Source organism: Bombina bombina, chromosome 5 (genome assembly GCF_027579735.1).
Source record: "Bombina bombina isolate aBomBom1 chromosome 5, aBomBom1.pri, whole genome shotgun sequence".
Classification (NCBI taxonomy): domain Eukaryota; kingdom Metazoa; phylum Chordata; class Amphibia; order Anura; family Bombinatoridae; genus Bombina; species Bombina bombina.
In genome coordinates this window covers 426063492-426084168 of record NC_069503.1, presented here as the reverse complement: position 1 = coordinate 426084168, position 20677 = coordinate 426063492, and the positions used below count along the sequence as shown (strand labels likewise).

The window sequence follows — 20677 nt, the reverse complement described above, 5'->3', positions numbered from 1 at the left end:
AATCAGCAAGAAGAGTCTTCCCCCGGTCCGGTATTTGATCAAGTGGGGGGGCAGACTTTCCTTTTGTTCGTCAAGCTTGGATACGTAATGTCCCAGATCCTTGGGCTGTGGAAATAGTATCTAAGGGTTTACATAATAGGATTCAAGACTTGTCCTCCCAGGGGCAGATTTGTCCTCTCAAGATTATCTGCAGACCAGGTAAAAAGAGGCCTTCTTCAGCTGCGTTCAGGACCTTTCCTCCCTGGGAGTGATTGTTCCAGTTCCAGTAAGGGAACAGGATCAAGGATTCTATTCAAATCTGTTTGTGGTTCCCAAAAAAAGAGGGAACTTTTCGTCCCATTTTTTAGACCTAAAGGGTCTCAAATAATTTCTCAGGGTGCCCCCCTTCAAGATGGAAACCATTTGTTCCATTCTTCCTTTGGTACAAGAGGGTCAGTTCATGACGACCATAGACCTGATGGACATGTATATCCATGTTCCCATTCACAGGGATCATCACATGTTCCTGAGATTCACTTTTCTAGATAAGCACTTTCAATGTGTTGCTCTTCCGTTTGACCTTGCCACAGCTCCCAGAATTTTCATAAAGGTTCTGGGGCTCTTTTGACAGTCGTCTGGTATCAGGGAATTTCAGTGGCACCTTACCTGGATGACATCTTGGTTTAGGCGTCATCTTTTCAACTTGCAAACTCTCATACAGAGATCTTGTTGTTTTTTCTACGTTCCCACAGAAGGATAGTGACTCTGGAGAAGAGTTCCCTTGTTCCAGCTACAAGGGTGTGTAGGTAATCTGTCTTAAGGTTGCCTCCATGGACATTTATTCTTTTTAATCGATTCCATCTGAGATCTCTGCAACTATGCATGCTCAGTCAAAGGAACGGAGACCATTCAGATCTATCTCAGATCCTCTAACAAGAGACTCTCTCTCGTGGGAGATTTCTCAGGATCATCTGTCTCAGGGCACATGCTTCTGGAGACCCTCCTGGGTAATTGTGACCACGGATGCCAGCCTGTTAGGCTGGGGAGCAGTCTGGGGCTCGTTAAAACCCCAGGGCCTGTGAACTTGGGAGGAGTTCTCTCTCTTCTCTCCTTCTCTCTCTCTCTTTGATAGCTTGGCCTCAGTTGGCTTTAGCCCGGTTTATCAGATTCCAGTGGACAACATTACCTCAGTTGCTTACATCAACCACCAGGGAGGAACTCTAAATTCCTTGGCCATGAAGGAGGTGACTCACATTATACAGTGGGTGGAAGCTCATGATTGTCTATCTGCCATCCACATTCCAGGAGTGGACATCTGGGGGGTGGTTTTTCTGAGCAGACAGACCTTTCATCCCAGGGAGTGGGCTTTCCATCAGGAGGTGTTCACCAGGATAACCCTTAGGTGGGGGGTTCCAGAGTTGGATTTGATGGCGTCTCGTCAGAACACCAAGCTTCTAAGGTACTGTTAAAAGTCAAGAGATCCTCAGGCCGCCCTGATAGATGCTCTTGCAGTTCCTTGGGATTTTGGTCTAGCATACCTGTTTCCTCCTCTTGCTCTTCTCCCACCAGTTATTGCGTGTCAAGCAGGAGAGAGCGTCTGTCATTCTAATAGCTCCTGCATTGCCTTGCAGGATCTGGTTTGCAGACCTGGTGAAGATGTCATATCTGAGGAAGGGCAACTAACTCGGGGTCCTTTCCTCCATCCAAATCTAGTTTCTCTGAAGCTGACTGCTTGGAGATTGAACGCTTAGTTTTGGCTAAGCGTGGATTTTTTTAGTCAGTCATTGATACGATGCTTCAGGCTCGCAAACCAATTACTCGTAAATTTCACCATAATGTATGGCGCAAATACCTATATTGGTGTGAATCGATGGGCTTCTCTTGGAGTAAGGCCTGGATTCCTAGAATGTTGTCTTTTCTCCAGAAAGGTCTGGAAAAGGGTTTGTCAGTTCTCTGAAGGGTCAGATTTCTGCACGGTGTATTTTTTTTTTTTTACATAAACGTCTGGCGGATGTGCCAGGTGTTCAATCTTTTTGTCAGGCCCTGGTCAGAATCAGGCCTGTATTTAAATCTGTTGCTCCTCTTTAGAGGATAAGGCGATCCTTCGTACTAAATTGGGGTTTCAGATCGAAACATTTAATCAGGAAATTGTTGTTCCTTCCTTTTTGTCCTAATCCTTCTTCTCATAAGGAACGTCTGTTGCATAACTTGGACGTTGTGCGTGCTCTAAAATTTTACCTACAGGCTATTAAAAATTTTCGTCAGTCTTCTGCCCTGTTTGTTTCTCAGTAAAGCGTAAGGGTCAGAAGGCCACTTCTACTTCTCTTTCCCTCTGGTTGAGAAGTATGATTAGTTTTGCCTAATGAGACTGCTGGTCAGCAGCCTCCTGAGAGAATTATGGCTCATTCCTGTTGGGCTGTCTTTTTCTTGGGCTTTCAAAAATGAAGCCTCTGTGAAACAGATTTGCAAGGCAGTACCTGGTTCTCTCTGCATACTTTTTCCAAATTCTACAGATTTGATTCTTTTGCCTTGGCTGAGGCCTCTTTTGGGAGAAAGGTTCTTCAAGCAGTGGTGCCTTCTGTTTAGGTTTGCCTGTCTTCTTCTCCCTCCCTGTTCATTCCGTGTCCTCTAGCTTGGGTATTGGTTCCCACTAGTAATTGGAATGACGTTGTGGACTCTCCATGTCTTTCTTTCTGGACATGGAGAGTCCTCGACCCCACCCTTATATAAGACAGTATTTTTTGTTAAACCTCAGGCACCGCAACACCTTTGTGTTAACTTCTTTTTTCCATTTCCCTCCGTCTGAATGACTGGGGGGTTATGGGTAAGGGAAGTGACACTTAACAGCTCTGCTTGGGTGCTCTTTGCCTCCTGCTGGCCAGGAGTGAATATCCCACTAGTAATTGGAATGACGTGGACTCTCCATGTCCGAAATGAAATTTATCAGTTAAGCATTTTTTTTTTTTTAATTCTCTTCTATTTTCAAACATACTCTTTTTATATCCTTTGTTGAAAAAAGAATACGTACATACCCTACACTACTTGAAACTAGTTGGTATTTGGTGTTTACACACATTGTGTCTTGTCATTGGCTCACCAGATGCGTTTAGCAAGCTCCCAGTTGGGCATTTCTGCTCCAGAGCTGATTAAATTATTATCCAGAGCTGATTAAATTATGTGTTTAATACATTTGCAGGGGTTAAAGGGCCATTATACACCAATTTTTTCTTTGCATAAATGTTTTGTAGTTGATCCATTTATATAGCCCACCTGGGAATGTTTTTGTAACAACGTATAGTTTTGCTTATTTTTTAATAACATTTTGCAGATTTTCAGACTCCTAACCAAGCCCCACAGTGTCAGAAGTAGACGTGCTTTTCCAGTCTACTGCTGGCTTCTGTTTGTATAATCTGTCTTTTCATATGCAGGGGAGGGGGGAGTGTTGGCTATCAAACAATTTCCCTGGGTGTTCCTGCTATTCTAATCAACAGTGCTAAACCTGGAGCTTCTAAGTAAGTTTTTAAAAAGTTTTATACTGGATTTTAAGATCAGTATCTGTGAATACTCTTCTTTATAGTAGTATCTATAACATGCAGTTATATGAAAATTGGTGTATACTGTCCCTTTAAACGTAGTTATATGCAAACAATATTGCAATAATAAAATGATATATTAGATAAATAACACTTTTATATTATATTTCTCTAGTATTCTACAATTATTCAAGTTGTACCTTGATGCAGGTACGAATGCTTAAAAACAAAAAACAAATGCATCTTGTTTTGGGGGCTATTTTTGTGTAACAGTATCTAAAAACTTGTCCATTATAGATCTACCCACCCACCAACCCTGTTACCCTGCCATAGTTTGGACCATCTAGTATTTAACATCACAATAGGTGTTATTAGACTGTATGTCTTCCATTTAATTATTTAATGTGCTGAAATGATTAATTTATTGTAGTGGGGAGACTGCATTCAGGAATATGACTGTCCCATATGGTTGGGCGCAAAGACCAATGCTACAGCGGATAGATGAAATGCATCCAGACATCCCTATAACTGTGATTTATGGAGCACGATCTTGTATAGATGGTAATTCTGGAAGCACCATTCAGTCACTGCGGCCAAACTCGTATGTGAAGACAATTGTAAGTATATATACATTCTCTATAAACACAAATAGAGACAAGCAGTGTTTGTATATTAAACAGTTAAGGACATTTTGCAGTTATTTGTATCCTAGTAAACTACAGGAAAACATTACCCTTCACCTCCATAGTCTTTTCAGTAATAAACATTTCCTAGTACACTAAAAATAGAAATTACCTATGGAACATGCAGCCACTATCAGTAAGATAATGTTATTGAAGCTGATCTTTTCTCATTTGTTTAAAGTCCTTGTGTGTATATTTGTTTTAAGGGCCACGTTTAATTATTTTTCTTGAGAATTGTTTAGCTGAAATTTTGAGGGAGATCAGGTGTTTCCTCACAAATGATTATAAAAGTTTGTGAATGTTTATATAGTGTACATTATAACTTAGTTACTGCAAAGTTGGTTTCCCCTTAAAGGGACACTGTACTATAAATGTTTCCTCTTAATGTCTTCCAAATTACTTGTTATACTTACAGCAGATGTTGATTAATTTCTTTCGTAAAATGATGGTCCACAGTCCCCCATTACATATGGAATATATTTCCCACCCCTAGATGGAGATCAAGAACCCATACAAGAGCTTTAAAACCCTTCCACCTCCCATCTCTCCAGTTTTGTTCTTAGCCTTGTAGGAGATGGTTGAGAATAGAGGTTGTTCCAACTACTTGCTTATGGATTGCAAATTGGGAGTTCAGACCTATGTGAGACCCAGAGTCCCTGAGGCGTATCCTTTACAAAGAAGACAGAAAAGACTCTTCACAGCAGCTGAATGATACAGGGACACAGGAATACCCTGTTATGTGCACAGCATTTCACCTCATGGGACTTGAGCCATAACTACCCTCGGGCGTCACAGGGACTTGTCCCTAGCCTCCCCCAAGGGACTCCGGTATTTCATACTGTAATATTCTGCGGTACTCGATACCAGCACTGGATGGGCTCTCTACTGGAAACTGCTGTAACTGCATTAATATAGATGACATGCCTGGTAAGCCATTGGAGGGGTGCTGCATAAGGTAAATGCCTTCACACAGTACAGACACAGCCCAGAGGCTACTTGTAGGTACTCCAGCACAGATACATCATAGTCAGGGGACTTCACCTGCTCCCCTCATGACATAACTTTTTTTTTTCTCTCCATATCATCTTACAGTTCTACTAGCTTTGGAAACACTATTAAGGAAGCCTCTGACCCTTTTTAACCCTTTGTCAGGTTTTGGGATAATTTTTTGAGCACCTTACAAAATTTTGTATGTAACCCTTTAAGAGAACCAAAAATAGCTTAATGCATGTTGCGGTTCTATAATGCAGGCTCCGGTTAGGCTGGGGAACATATTTTATTAGGGTTAATAGGATTATGCTTGGTGCACTTTATTTTACTTTTAAAACATTCAAAAGTGTTTTTATTATTTCTAAGTCACTGGTTTTACATCTGGCAGTAGCCCCGTCCCCTTTGTTCCCAGGCTTTTCTCTCAGCTATCTGGAGCCTATGTGACTAGATTTCATCTGTAACATATGGGGCCTGATCTTTAATAGATTCTAACCTGATTTTTAATGCCTGCCAGTCCCAGGAAGGTGGTGAGTACCCATACAGGAGCGGCCAGGGGGTTCATAAGGGCTTCACTTTTGGGGCTTGTTAAACTTACTACATTGGGAAATTATACAAGTGTCTGAGGGAGTGTTACTATAGTGTAGAGAATTCTCTACCAGGTTTTCTCTGTACTATTTATTATATAAGGTGCCATTGCATAGTGTTATACATGTACAAATATATGGAACAACATTTTTTTGTCCCCACTGATATTTCTTTATAGGAGTCAGTTTCTGATATCCCTCTAGTTACATATATTTGTTTATTTTGCAAATCTGTTCCAGTATGCCAGGTCAACCAAGTCTGAGAATTGTATACCTCAGATTTTACATGCAAACCAAACACAACTTTCCACTTCTCAAAGGGAAGTTTGCCGAATACTTGTCACTCAGGGGGACTCTACTTATTTTACTCCTGAATTTAAAAGCAGCCTGTATAAAATTGTGACTGTTGGTTTGGCGGCAATCCTTAGACCAATTACGCTTAAGCATACATCTGGGGATATATCTCAGTCTCATAAGGTTAATGTGCAAAATCCTTTTCCTCAACCCCAATTTCCTGTTCTCTTGCAGATCTCTGACTCTTGGGATGCAAATATATCTAGTTCTGATGGGGCAGGAGGCCTGATGCAGGTCAGTCCAGGACCCCTGGGTTGAAAACATAAATTCTCAGGGTTATCAGATAGGCTTCAAGTCCAGACCTCCTTGAGGACAATTCCTTCTGTCTCATGTTCCCAAACTTCAGTCAAAGGTGGCTGCCTTTCTACAGTGTGCAAGGGAATTGGAGGATATGGGGGTAATTATCCCAGTACCTGTATCTCAGTAAGGTCAAGGGGTTTACTCCAATCTATTTATTGTCCCAAAGAAGGAAAGAACCAACAGACCTGTCTTAGACCTAAAGACGTTAAATATGTTTGTCATGGTTCCCACTTAAGATGGAAACCATTCGCACAAACATGCCGTAATTCAACAGGGTCAATTTATGACTACAATAGACCTCAAGGATGCATACCTTCACATTCCCATCCACAGGGATCACATCAGTTCCTGAGGGTCGCTTATATGGACACACACTACCAGTTTGTTGCTCTTCTGTTTGCTCTGGCTACAGCTCCACCCATCTTTACAAAGTGCCCTTTTAGCAGTGAGCTGAGCTCAGGAGATCTCAATTGCTCAAAATCTAAACGACATACTTGTGCAAGTACAGATGTCAACAACACCTCCCATGGCGTCTTCCTCTGAGACAAGATGTGTTATCACAAGGTCCTCTTTTCTATCAGGATCTCAAATCTCTAAGTTTGACAGAATGGAGGTTGAATGCCTAGTTTTGAGACCTAGAGGAATTTCAGACTTTGTAATCAATACTCTTATACAAGCTAGGAAACCTGTGACTCAAAATATTTTTTTCTTTCATGTTACAGATATAGCATGCTATTTTAAGCAATTTTCTAATTTACTCCTATTATCAATTTTGCTTTGTTCTTTTGGTATCTTTATTTAAAAAAGCAGGAATGTAAGGATAGGAGCCGGCCCATTTTTGGTTCAGCACCTGGGTAGCGTTGCTGATTGGTGGCACCAATCAGCAAGAGCTACCAGCTGATAACCAAAAAATGGGCCGGCTTGTATGCTTACATTGCTCTTTTTTCAAATAAAGATACCAAGAGAACAAAGAACATTGATATAAGGAGTTAAAGGAGTGTCCCTTTTTAAGGATATGCCTATTTAAATGGACTGGCCTGCAGAAAGAACAGACATCCTTATCTATTTCTCTATACAGCCATGCCTCATCTCATTATACACAATGGCTGATACTTAAAGGGACATAATACTCATATGCCAAATCACTTGAAACTGATGCAGTATAACTGTAAAAAGCTGACAGGAAAATTATCACCTGAGCATCTCTGTGTAAAAAAGGAAGATATTTTTTGCCTCACAATTTCCTCAGCTCAGCAGAGTAAGTTCTGTGTAAAAAGTTATACTCAGCTGCTCCCAGCTGCAGGTAAAAAATAAAATGAAGAAATGAACAGCTGCCAATTAGCATCAGCAGTGCTGAGGTCATGAACTCTTTTACTGTGATCTCATGAGATTTGACTTGACTCTCATGAGATTTTATAGTAAACTTCCTTACACTGAATAGGGAAATAACATGAGTGCACGAGGCTCATCCCTTCGGCTGTCCCGGGACAGACATACTGATATGCTGCTTAGAAGTCCTTTACAATGGGATGTGGCTACTGAGAAACTTTTGAGGTAAAATATCTTTCTTTTTTACTTAGAGATGTTCAGGTGATATTTTCTAGTCCGCTTTTTACAGCTATACAGCATCACTTTCAAGTGTTTAAACATTTGGGTGTTATGGCCCTTTAAAGGAACTGGAAACCAACATTTTAATATCGGTCTCTCCCACCCCCACTGGGATACTGATGATTCTTGTTTACATAGCTTTTCAAAGGGCAAAATCCGCTATAAAAAAACTTAAGGAACTATTTTTTGTAAACATTTTTACATTACGTCTCTTACAAACTGCCCCAGTACCCCATGTCACCTCAGACATTTGTTATAACTGCTCATTCCAATTTGTCTTCCTCCATGCTGCCCCAGCCAAAAAGGGTGCATCGTGCTTTTGAATTATTAATTTCATTGAGGAAATTGTAGTTTTAGTGCCCACATGGGAAATGCAATTCCTAGCATGACATGCTCGATTCAGAGTGTTGTGTTGGTTTAACAAGAGCATCTGCATTATGATCACTACTCCATGTGCATTAATGGCTATAAAAGGGGTTATGTTACTGTATTGAAGGGGCATAATACTCATATGCTAAATCCTTGAAAGTGATGCAGTACAACTGTGAAAAGCTGGCATGAAAATATCACTTGAACATTTCTATGTAAAAAGGGAAGCTATTTTACCTAAAAATTTCTTCACAGAGCACTTACTCTGGTGAGCTGAACAGTTAAATATACTTTAACTGCAGTCCAGCTGAAAGTTGGGTGAACAAAGTCAATCGGCATTAGCAGTGCTGAGGTTATGCATTGGTTTGCTGTGATCTCTTGAGATTTCACTGAAATATTGTGAGATTCCATAGTAAACTTCCTTTAGTGTTTCTCAACTCCAGTCCTCAGGACCCTTAAGAGGCAACATATTCATTATATCTTAACTAGAGCACAGGTGAAATAATCATATGAAGGGTGAGAGCAGGTTAGTAACCATGGTTACTGATCATCTGATTATTTCACCTGTGCTCTAGTTAAGATATAATTAATATGTTGCCTGTTAAGGGTCCTGAGAACTGGAGTTGAGAAACACTGCTTTAAACTGAATAGGAAAATAACCTGACTGTTTCTGCACATGCACACTCCCTTGCAAGTCTTGGGATTCGCATCCTGATTGGCTGCTTAAAGTCTCTTTACAGTGGGGTGTGAATACTTAGGAAGATATTTTACCTCAACAATTCATTTTTTTTTTTTTTTTTTTAGAGATGTTCAGGTGACAGTGGCGTATTTAGGTTCTGTGCTGCCCTAGGCACTCAAAATTATGCTGCCCCCAACCCACAAGGATTAGGCCATTTTGGGTTATATGTTTTGGTCAGGGTGTAACTTAACTTTTTTTTCATGGCATTTCCAAAGTAAATGTTCACCAGGGCTTGCAAAACACTTGAATACAATAAATCACCTGCTGCTCCCAACAGGGACTCAAGAAGTGCTTCCCCCCCAATCTGCTGCCTTAGGCAAGTGCCTTGCTTGCCCAGGCCAACATACGCTTCTGTCAGGTGATATTTTCTAGTCAGCGTTTTACAGCTATGCTGCATCATTTCCAAGTGCTTCATCATTTGGGTATCATGTCTCTAAGTTTGTTGTGCAGCAGTGATTTAACCCTTTGATTGCTTGTGTGTATGGGAAGAGTAGATTTTTACTGCGCTGTGTGTTTCTGATCATAAAAGGAATTTTAGTGTTAAAGGGACATAATACTCATATGCTAAATCACTTGAAACTGATGCAGTATAACTGTAAAAAGCTGACGGGAAAATATCACCTGAGCATCTCTGTAAAAAAGGAAGATATTTTACCTCACAGTTCTGTGTAAAAACTTATACTCGGCTGCAGCCCAGCTGCAGGTAAAACATTTTTAAAAAAAAATGAAGAAATGAACAGCAGCCAATCAGCATCAACAGTGCTGAGGTCATGAACTCTTTTACTGTGATCTCATGAGATTTCACTTAACTCTGTAAACTTCCTTACACTGAATAGGGAAATAAGATGAGTGTGTACGAAAGCTCGCTCCTTCTGCTGTCCCGGGACAGACATACTGATTTGTTGCTTAGAAGTCCTTTACAATGGGATGTGGCTACGGAGAAACTTTTGGGGTAAAATATATCTTTCTTTCTCTTGTAAGATGTATCAAGTCCACGGATTCATCCCTACTTGTGGGATATTCTCCTTCCCTACAGGAAGTGGCAAAGAGAGCACCCACAGCAGAGCTGTCTATATAGCTCCTCCCTAAGCTCCACCCCCAGTCATTCTCTTTGCGTACTCTAAGTACTAGGAAGGGCAGAGTGAGTGTGGTGACAAAAATGTTTTTTTATTTCTCAAGCAAAAGTTTATTTGAAATGGTACCGGTGTGTACTATTTACTCTCTGGCAGAAAAGGGATGAAGATTTCTGCAAGGAGGATGATGATCTTAGCACTTTGTAACTAAGATTCACTGCTGTTCTCACAAGGGCTGAAGAGTACAGGAAAACTTCAGTTGGGGGAACGGTTTGCAGGCTAAACTGCATTGAGGTAAGTTCAGTCTATATTTTTCTAGACAGACTGTGTTAATTCTAGAAAATTCTGGCAATATATGAGGGAAGGGTAAGCTGTATTCAGACACTTGGATAGGAATTTCAGCTTGCATGAAGGGCTCATTAGTTACTGGTAACACTGATGGGAAAAAAACGTTTTTGTTTATTCAGTAAATGATGCACTTATAACGTTTTTTTGAAAGGACTTTAAGGGGTCATTGTGGCTTGTTTTAGGGTTTTTTAACCCACATGGTTAGTTAAGAAACACTCTGGTGTGTTTCTGATAGGCCTCAAAACATTGAGTGAGGTGGGAGGGGCCTATTTTTGCGCCTCCGTTGCGCAGTTTATTTTCCTCAGAGACATCTAACTACTGCTCCAGAGGTTCCTGCTGTGTTTGACGGCTGTAAAAGAAGTTTTTTTCCCCACAAATCGTTCTGAAGGGCAGGTAGGCGCCACAGCAGAGCGGTGGCAAGGTGCTGAAAGTCTTTTTTACCGGTTTTGACGTTTTTTCAATCCGGTTTTGCCATTAAGGGGTTAATTGTTTATTTGCATAGCTGTGCAAAGTTACTAAGGCTTTATGATACTACTGTAAAAAATTTCGTTGAGTTTACTGCTTTTTTACACTGTTTTGCAGAATTTGTGCAGCTTTTTTTCTCTTAAAGGCACAGTACCGTTTTATTTCTAAGTGTTATTTGCTTTGATTACAGTGTTTTCCAAGATTGCTTGTTACATTACTAGCCTGTTTAACATGTCTGACACCAAGGAAAATCCTTGTTCAATATGTTTAGAAGCCATTGTGGAACCCCCTCTTAGAATGTGTCCCAATTGTACTGATATATCTATAAACTATAAAGAACATATATTAGCACTTAAAAATAGAGCAATAGATGATTCTCAGTCAGAAGTAAATGAGGGTTCGCCATCTAGCTCTCCCCAAGTGTCACAACCAGTAACGCCCGCACAAGTGACGCCAAGTACCTCTAGTGCTTCACATTCATTTACTTTACAAGACATGGCCACAGTTATGAATACAACCCTTACAGAGGTTTTATCCAAACTGCCTGGTTTACAAGGAAAGCGGGACAGCTCTGGGTTACGAAACAAATGCTGAGCCGTCTGACGCTTTAGTTGCCGTATCTGATATGCCCTCACAATGCTCTGAAGTAGGGGTGAGGAATTTGTTATCTGAGGGAGAAATTGCCGATTCAGGAAAGACGCTTCCTCAGACAGATTCTGATATGACGGCCTTTTAAATTTAAGCTTGAACACCTCCGCTTATTGCTCAGGGAGGTATTAGCTACTCTAGATGATTGTGACCCTATAGTGGTCCTAGAGAAATTGTGTAAAATGGATAAATACTTAGAGGTTCCTGTTTACACTGATGTTTTTCCAGTCCCTAAGAGGATTGTGAATATTATTGCTAAGGAGTGGGATAGACCAGGTATTCCGTTCTCTCCCCCTCCTGTTTTTAAGAAAATGTTTCCCATATCTGACACCATGTGGGACTCGTGGCAGACCGTTCCTAAGGTGGAGGGAGCTATATCTACTCTGTCTAAGCGTACAACTATACCTATTGAAGACAGTTGTGCTTTCAAAGATCCTATGGATAAAAAATGAGAGGGTCTCCTGAAGAAAATTTTTGTTCATCAAGGTTTTCTTCTCCAACCTATTGCGTGCATTGTTCCTGTAACTACTGCAGCTGCTTTCTGGTTTGAGGCTCTAGAAGAGGCTCTTCAGATGGAGACTCCATTAGAGGAGATTATGGACAGAATTAAGGCCCTTAAGTTGGCTAATTCTTTTATTACAGATGCCCCATTTCAACTGGCTAAATTAGCAGCAAAGAATTCAGGTTTTGCCATTTTAGCACGCAGGGCGTTATGGTTTAAGTCCTGGTCTGCTGATGTGTCATCTAAATCTAAACTTTTGAACATCCCTTTAAAAGGAAAGACCCTATTCGGGCCTGAACTGAAAGAGATTATTTCAGACATCACTGGAGGGAAACGTCATGCCCTCCCTCAGGATAGAACAAATAAGATGAGGACCAAACAAAATAATTTTCGTTCCTTTCGGAACTTCAAGGCTGGTCCCGCTTCAGCTTCCTCTGCTGCAAAGCATAAAGGGAATTTTGCCCAATCCAAGTCAGTCTGGAGACCTAACCAGGCTTGGAACAAGGGTAAACAGGCCAAGAAGCCTGCAGCTGCCTCCAAGACAGTATGAAGGGGTAGCCCCCGATCCGGGGACCGGATCTGGTAGGGGGCAGACTCTCTCTCTTCGCTAAGGCTTCGGCAAGAGATGTTCACGATCCCTGGGCTTTAGAAATTGTGTCCCAGGGATATCTTCTGGAATTCAAAGACTCCCTTCCAAGGGGGAGATTTCACATTTCTCGATTGTCTGTAAACCAGACAAAGAGAGAGAGGCGTTCTTATGCTGTGTAGAAGACCTACATACCATGGGGGGGGGGGGGGGATCTGCCCAGTTCCAAAAGAGGAACAGGGGCTAGGCTTTTACTCAAACCTGTTTGTGGTTCCCAAAAAAGAGGGAACTTTCAGACCAATCTTGGATCTCAAAATTCTAAACAAGTTCCTCAAAGTTCCATCATTCAAGATGGAGACTATTCGGACTATTCTACCTCTGATCCAGGAGGGTCAATATGACTACCGTGGACTTAAAGGATGCGTATCTACACATCCCTATTCACAGAGATCATCAATTTCTCAGATTCGCCTTTCTAAACAGGCATTACCAGTTTGTGGCCCTTCCCTTCGGGTTGGCCACGGCTCCCAGAATTTTCACAAAGGTGCTAGGGTCCCTTCTGGCGGTTCTACGACCACGGGGATATCAGTGGCGCCTTATCTAGACGACATCTTAATTCAGGCGTCGACTTTCCAGCTAGCCAAGTCTCACACGGACATCGTGTTGGCTTTTCTGAGATCTCACGGGTGGAAGGTGAACGTAAAAAAAGAGTTCTCTCTTCCCTCTCACAAGAGTTTCCTTCCTAGGGACTCTGATAGACTCGGTAGAAATGAAAATATTTCTGACGGAGGTCAGAAAATCAAAACTGTTAACCACTTGCCGAGCTCTTCATTCCATTCCTCGGCCATCAGTGGCTCAGTGTATGGAGGTAATCGGACTCATGGTAGCGGCAATGGACATAGTTCCTTTTGCCCGGCTACACCTCAGACCACTGCAACTATGCATGCTCAAACAGTGGAATGGGGATTATGCAGATTTATCTCAACTGCATCTGGATCAGGAGACCAGAGATTCTCTTCTCTGGTGGTTGTCTCAGGACCACCTGTCTCAGGGAATGTGTTTCCGCAGGCCAGAGTGGCTCATTGTAACTACAGATGCCAGCCTGCTAGGCTGGGGTGCAGTCTGGAACTCCCTGAAAGCACAGGGCTTGTGGTCTCTGGAGGAATCTCTCCTCCCAATAAACATTCTAGAACTGAGAGCGATATTCAATGCGCTTCAGGCGTGGCCTCTGCTTGCTGCGGCCAAATTCATCAGGTTTCAGTCAGACAACATCACGACACTAGCTTATATCAATCATCAAGGAGGAACAAGGAGTTCTTTAGCGATGATGGTGGTAACCAAAATAATCCAATGGGCAGAGGATCACTCTTGCCATCTCTCAGCAATCCACATCCCAGGAGTAGAAAACTGGGAGGTGGATTTCCTAAGTGAGACTTTTCATCCGGGGGAGTGGGAACTCCATCCGGAGGTATTTGTCCAGCTGATTCAGCTATGGGGCACACCAGAATTGGATCTGATGGCGTCCCGTCAGAATGCCAAACTTCCTTGTTACGGGTCCCGGTCCCGGGATCCCCAGGCGGTACTGATAGATGCTCTAGCAGTGCCTTGGTCCTTCAGTCTAGCCTATGTATTTCCACCGTTTCCTCTCCTCCCGCGTCTGGTGCCAGAATCAAGCAGGAGAGAGCTTCGGTGATTCTGATAGCACCTGCGTGGCCACGCAGGATTTGGTATGCAGACCTAGTGGACATGTCCTTGGTTCTACCGTGGACTCTGCCAATGAGGCGGGACCTTCTAATCCAAGGTCCGTTCGCATCCAAATCTAATTTCTCTGCGTCTGACTGCTTGGAGATTGAACGCCTGATTCTATCAAAGCGTGGTTTCTCTGAGTCGGTCATTGATACCCTGATTCAGGCTAGAAAGCCTGTCACCAGGAAGATCTATCATAAGATTTGGCGCAAGTATCTTTATTGGTGCGAAACCTTACTCGTGGAGTAAGATTAGGATTCCTAGAATATGGTCTTTTCTCCAAGAAGGGATTATCAGCTAGTTCCCTAAAACGACAAATATCGGCTTTGTCTATTTTATTACACAAACGTCTGGCAGATGTCCCAGACGTTCAAGCATTTAGTCAGGCTTTGGTCAGAATCAAGCCTGTATTTAAACCTGTTGCTCCGCCATGGAGCCTAAACTTAGTTCTTAAAGTTCTTCAAGGGGTTCCGTTTGAACCTATGCATTCCATGGATATTAAGCTTCTATCTTGGAAAGTTTTATTTTTAGTAGCTATCTCTTCGGCTCAAAGAGCTTCTGAGCTATCTGTTTTACAGTGTGATTCCCCTTACCTTGTTTTCCATGCAGATAAGGTGGTTTTGCGTACCAAACCTGGGTTTCTTCCTAAGGTTGTTTCTAATAAGAATATCAATCAAGAGATTGTTGTTCCTTCACTGAAAGAAAGAAGGAACGTCTGTTACACAATCTTGATGTGGTTCGTGCTTTAAAGTTCTACTTACAAGCAACTAAATATTTCCGTCAAACATCTTTATTGTTTGTTGTTTATTCTGGTAAACTGAGAGGTCAAAAGGCTACGGCTACCTCTTTTTCCTTTTGGCTGAAAAGAATAATCCATTTGGCCTATGAGACTGCTGGACAGCAGCCTCCTGAAATAATTACTGCTCATTCTACTAGAGCTTCCATATGGGCCTTTAAAAATTAGGCTTCTGTTGAACAGATTTGTAAGGCGGCGACTTGGTCTTCGCTTCATACTTTTTCCAAATTTTACAAATTCGATACTTTTGCTTCTTCGGAGGCTATTTTTGGGAGAAAGGTTCTACAAGCAGTGGTGCCTTCCGTTTAGGGTCCCTGTCTTGTCCCTCCCTCCATCCGTGTCCTAAAGCTTTGGTATTGGTATCCCACAAGTATGAAAGAATCCGTGGACTCGATACATCTTACAAGAGAAAACATAATTTATGCTTACCTGATAAATTTATTTCTCTTGTGATGTATCGAGTCCACGGCCCGCCCTGTTTATTAAGACAGGCAATATATTTTTATTTTAAAACTTTCAGTCACCACTACACCCTATGGTTTCTCCTTTTTCTTCCTAGCCTTCGGTCGAATGACTGGGGGGTGGAGCTAAGGGAGGAGCTATATAGACAGCTCTGCTGTGGGTGCTCTCTCTGCCACTTCCTGTAGGGAAGGAGAATATCTCACAAGTATGGATGAATCCGTGGACTTGATACATCACAAGAGAAATACATTTATCAGGTAAGCATAAATTATGTTTTTTTACATAGAGAAGTACAGGTGATATTTTCTAATCAGCTTTTTACAGCTATACTGCATCACTTTAAAGTGTTTAAACATTTGGGTATTATGACCCTTTAAAGAGGGGAAAATACACTCCCCCCAACATTTTAATATCTTCAAAAATAAACCAAAATTACTTCCAATTTTTAGCATTACCAGTCACTGAGGGTGCCCACAAAACTTACTTTGAATAAACAAATTTATTTAAAATATCAAACACCTGAGTGTAATATTGTACAGTTTGGCAAACAAAAACATTTCTACATTTTGAAAGCATTTGAGCCTTTTTCTACAATACCATATTCTCTGTCTTGTAAATTTCACAAATACAATCCATCTGGAAGTTGTGAGTATGGAAAGTAGAGAAATATAAAGAGAATGGGAACCATGCCACATTTCTGTCCCCTATTTATTTCTAATGACAGATTTGCATAAGATTTCTTAATAAACTGTGTGGGGTTTTTTTTCTTTCTTGCAGGCGATTCGTGGAGCTGGACATTATGTATTTGCTGACCAACCAGAAGATTTCAACCAGAAAGTATCTCAGATATGTGATTCTGTGGATTGATTTAAAGAGGAGATTTTGTAAAACACCTTTGCTGCAAGCACTGAACTCACAGCTTGTCTTTAGTGTCTAAACACTGCAAGGGAAGCACCAAATCACTGTGTCCTTGCTTGATCATTGGTGCTTTTTTTCTGTTAAATATTTGCACACTCAATCCATAAACGTGCCTTTTAGGACCTCGTATAGAAATAGCACTGTATGATTTTTTTCCAGAGTGTCTTTATATTTATAATGTTAAATATTAGAGATTTATATACTTTTGTGAACATGTATATTTACAGAACAGAACAATATAGGATGCCATTTTGACTGGAAAATATGTATATATATACCATGCTCTGGTAGGCTCTGTATATCCCAATTTTGATTCTGGAGCATTCTACTCAACAGATGTTGTGACAGTGTCACTACTGAAAAACTAATGTATGATCTTGTATTTATTTTTTTTGTTTATTATATGTATAATTGTGCCAAACGCTGCATACAGTTTGAGTATGCATGGGTGACTAGTAAATTGCAAGATGACAAATCTTAAAATGCTATATATCCAAATGGCACAGTTCAATTTCTTAAAGCACTACCAGCATTTTATTTCTCTTGCTAGGTGCTCAGAGGAAGGTCAGGACCTTAATTCGCTGCAATAACTTTGGTACAATAATTTTATCTGATAAGTTATTGAAATCCTAGAATGCCACAAAAGATGTATACTAATGTGGTTATTTCTCCCTAATGTGAAAGTAATTATTGTCTGACACTTTTAGATATGTTGAGGGAAAGGATAGGGGGTTTGCACAGTCTCTCTATAGCAAATCTACATGTAGTCTATCATGTAGAAAATTAAGTTGCAGTTTAAAATCTTTGAACAGCACTTTTAAATCCTAAGTGTATTAGTTATACTTCTACAGTATTAAGAGTTTTTTTTTTCTTTTTTCTAGGACATGCATTTCTTATTTCTAGTACTGTGGCCTGTATGGGCAGAGATAAGAGGAAAAATATTTGTTTTTAGAATCAACACACGGGCAACCTTGTTCATTTCTGCAAATGGTTTGTGAATTTATGGTTTCATAAACCACCGAAGGAACAAAATATATTAAAATATTCTGGTGCACAAGATTTGTGCATACTTTATTTTTACATGGTATTTTAGGATTCTTAGTATATATTTGAAAGAAATTGCTTCAATTTAACAAACCCTCCACAAAAATAAGATATTTAAAACATGCATGGTTTTATATTCCATTGGAAGCGAAACTGGATACGAATTATAGAAAATAAGCTACAATGTATCATATATAGACATAACATTTCTATAAGATCACTGGCTGTAAACTTTTAGAAAACACTTTCCGTTTTTAAATGTCTAGTGTTGCTTTCTTTCGTTTTTCTGTAGGTTTAAAAATTACATTTCCTTACAGCCAGGGATTGATCATATTGGAACCACCAACAAGAACAAAAACTATTTTTAAACGAGGCTTTCTCTTATTGCTACTTAGGTTCACAACTAGATATTAGAACCCAAAGTGTATAATGCTTGAGTGAGAGCCAAGTGACCAGTTAGATTTTCTGAGCCTTTGTTAGAACAGTTTATAACTTTATTTTTTTATTTTTTTTTTAATCCTTCATATAAAAATTTAACATTTTCACTGAGTTTTTTTGTTTCCTGTTTTAATATGATGTTAAATTGAGAAGTAAATATTTCTCTGAAAGCTGCTGCTTTTTTAGAAATGCATCTTAGTATTGCAATTTGAACATTTAAAACTGGAATATGTTAAACTTCTTTCCATGTTTAATACATTTTTACTGTTATTTAAATATTTTTGCCGTGCAATAAATATCATTGATGCTTGTATCTTGTTCCTGAATTTTTTTTATGTTAGATCCATGTAGTTTTTCTTAAAAAAAAAAGTGATAGTTCACATAGGAGTACAAAAACTTGTACTAATCGTTATGACATAGCCTTCAGCAATTAGTGAGGGGGCAAAATGAGATACATTGGGATTGTTTTTGGAGTCCATGCCCTGCCAACATTCCTACATTTTGACAGGTGCCTCTTCAGTCTGGTAAATGGTATTTCTCCAACATAGGTGTGTCCGGTCCACGGCGTCATCCTTACTTGTGGGATATTCTCTTCCCCAACAGGAAATGGCAAAGAGCCCAGCAAAGCTGGTCACATGATCCCTCCTAGGCTCCGCCTACCCCAGTCATTCTCTTTGCCGTTGTACAGGCAACATCTCCACGGAGATGGCTTAGAGTTTTTTAGTGTTTAACTGTAGTTTTTATTATTCAATCAAGAGTTTGTTATTTTAAAATAGTGCTGGTATGTACTATTTACTCTGAAACAGAAAAGAGATGAAGATTTCTGTTTGTATGAGGAAAATGATTTTAGCAACCGTTACTAAAATCCATGGCTGTTCCACACAGGACTGTTGAGAGGAATTAACTTCAGTTGGGGGAACAGTGAGCAGTCTTTTGCTGCTTGAGGTATGACACATTCTAACAAGACGATGTAATGCTGGAAGCTGTCATTTTCCCTATGGGATCCGGTAAGCCATTTTTATTCAGAACAGTAAATAAGGGCTTCACATGGGCTTATTAAGACTGTAGACATTTTCTGGGCTAAATCGATTCATATATTACACATATTTAGCCTTGAGGAATCATTTAATCTGGGTATTTTTGTTAAATAATATCGGCAGGCACTGTTTTAGACACCTTATGCTCTAGGGGCTTTCCCTAATCATAGGCAGAGCCTCATTTTCGCGCCGGTATTGCGCACTTGTTTTTGAGCAGCATGACATGCAGTCGCATGTGTGAGGAGCTCTGATACATAGAAAAGACTTTCTGAAGGCGTCATTTGGTATCGTATTCCCCTTTGGGCTTGGTTGGGTCTCAGCAAAGCAGATACCAGGGACTGTAAAGGGGTTAAAGTTAAAAACGGCTCCGGTTCCGTTATTTTAAGGGAATTTTGAACAATTCCTTCATACTTTTTCGCATTTGCAGTAATAAAGTGTGTTCAGTTTAAAATTTAAAGTGACAGTAACGGTTTTATTTTAAAACGTTTTTTGTACTTTGTTATCAAGTTTATGCCTGTTTAACATGTCTGAACTACCAGATAGACTGTGTTCTGAATGTGGGGAAGCCAAGGTTCCTTCTCATTTAAATAAATGTGATTTATGTGACACTGAAAATGATGCCCAAGATGATTCCTCAAGTGAGGGGAGTAAGCATGGTACTGCATCATTCCCTCCTTCGTCTACACGAGTCTTGCCCACTCAGGAGGCCCCTAGTACATCTAGCGCGCCAATACTCCTTACTATGCAACAATTAACGGCTGTAATGGATAATTCTATCAAAAACATTTTAGCCAAAATGCCCACTTATCAGCGTAAGCGCGACTGCTCTGTTTTAGATACTGAAGAGCATGAGGACGCTGATGATAATGGTTCTGGAATGCCCCTACACCAGTCTGAGGGGGCCAGGGAGGTTTTGTCTGAGGGACAGGGAAAATTTCTCAACAAGCTGAACCCGATGTGATTACATTTAAATTTAAGTTGGAACATCTCCGCGCTCTGCTTAAGGAGGTATTATCCACTCTGGATGATTGTGAGAATTTGATCATCCCAGAGAAACTATGTAAAATGGACAAGTTCCTAGAGGTCCCGGGGCTCCCAGAAGCTTTTCCTATACCCAAGCGGGTGGCGGACATTGTAAATAAAGAATGGGAAAGGCCCGGTATACCTTTCGTCCCTCCCCCCATATTTAAAAAATTGTTTCCTATGGTCGACCCTAGAAAGGACTTATGGCAGACTGTCCCCAAGGTCGAGGGAGCGGTTTCTACTTTAAACAAACGCACCACTATACCCATAGAAGATAGTTGTGCTTTCAAAGATCCTATGGATAAAAAATTAGAAGGTTTGCTTAAAAAGATGTTTGTTCAGCAAGGTTACCTTCTACAACCAATTTCATGCATTGTCCCTGTCACTACAGCCGCGTGTTTCTGGTTCGATGAGCTAGTAAAGGCGATCGATAGTGATTCTCCTCCTTATGA

General features: G+C 40.6%; 1 protein-coding gene across 2 annotated transcripts in view; it reads left to right on the top strand.

The window, feature by feature from the left end:
* Window positions 1-18478, top strand: part of ABHD5 (abhydrolase domain containing 5, lysophosphatidic acid acyltransferase) — a 94370-nt gene extending 75892 nt beyond the window's left edge. For both annotated transcript variants that reach the window (XM_053714264.1, XM_053714263.1), the window contains exons 6-7: window positions 3943-4129; window positions 16543-18478. In XM_053714264.1, coding sequence (XP_053570239.1) covers window positions 3943-4129; window positions 16543-16632 — 277 coding nt within the window. In that variant the 3' untranslated portion in view covers window positions 16633-18478. The remainder of the gene's footprint in view (window positions 1-3942; window positions 4130-16542) is intronic.
* The last annotated feature ends 2199 nt before the right edge of the window (window positions 18479-20677 follow it).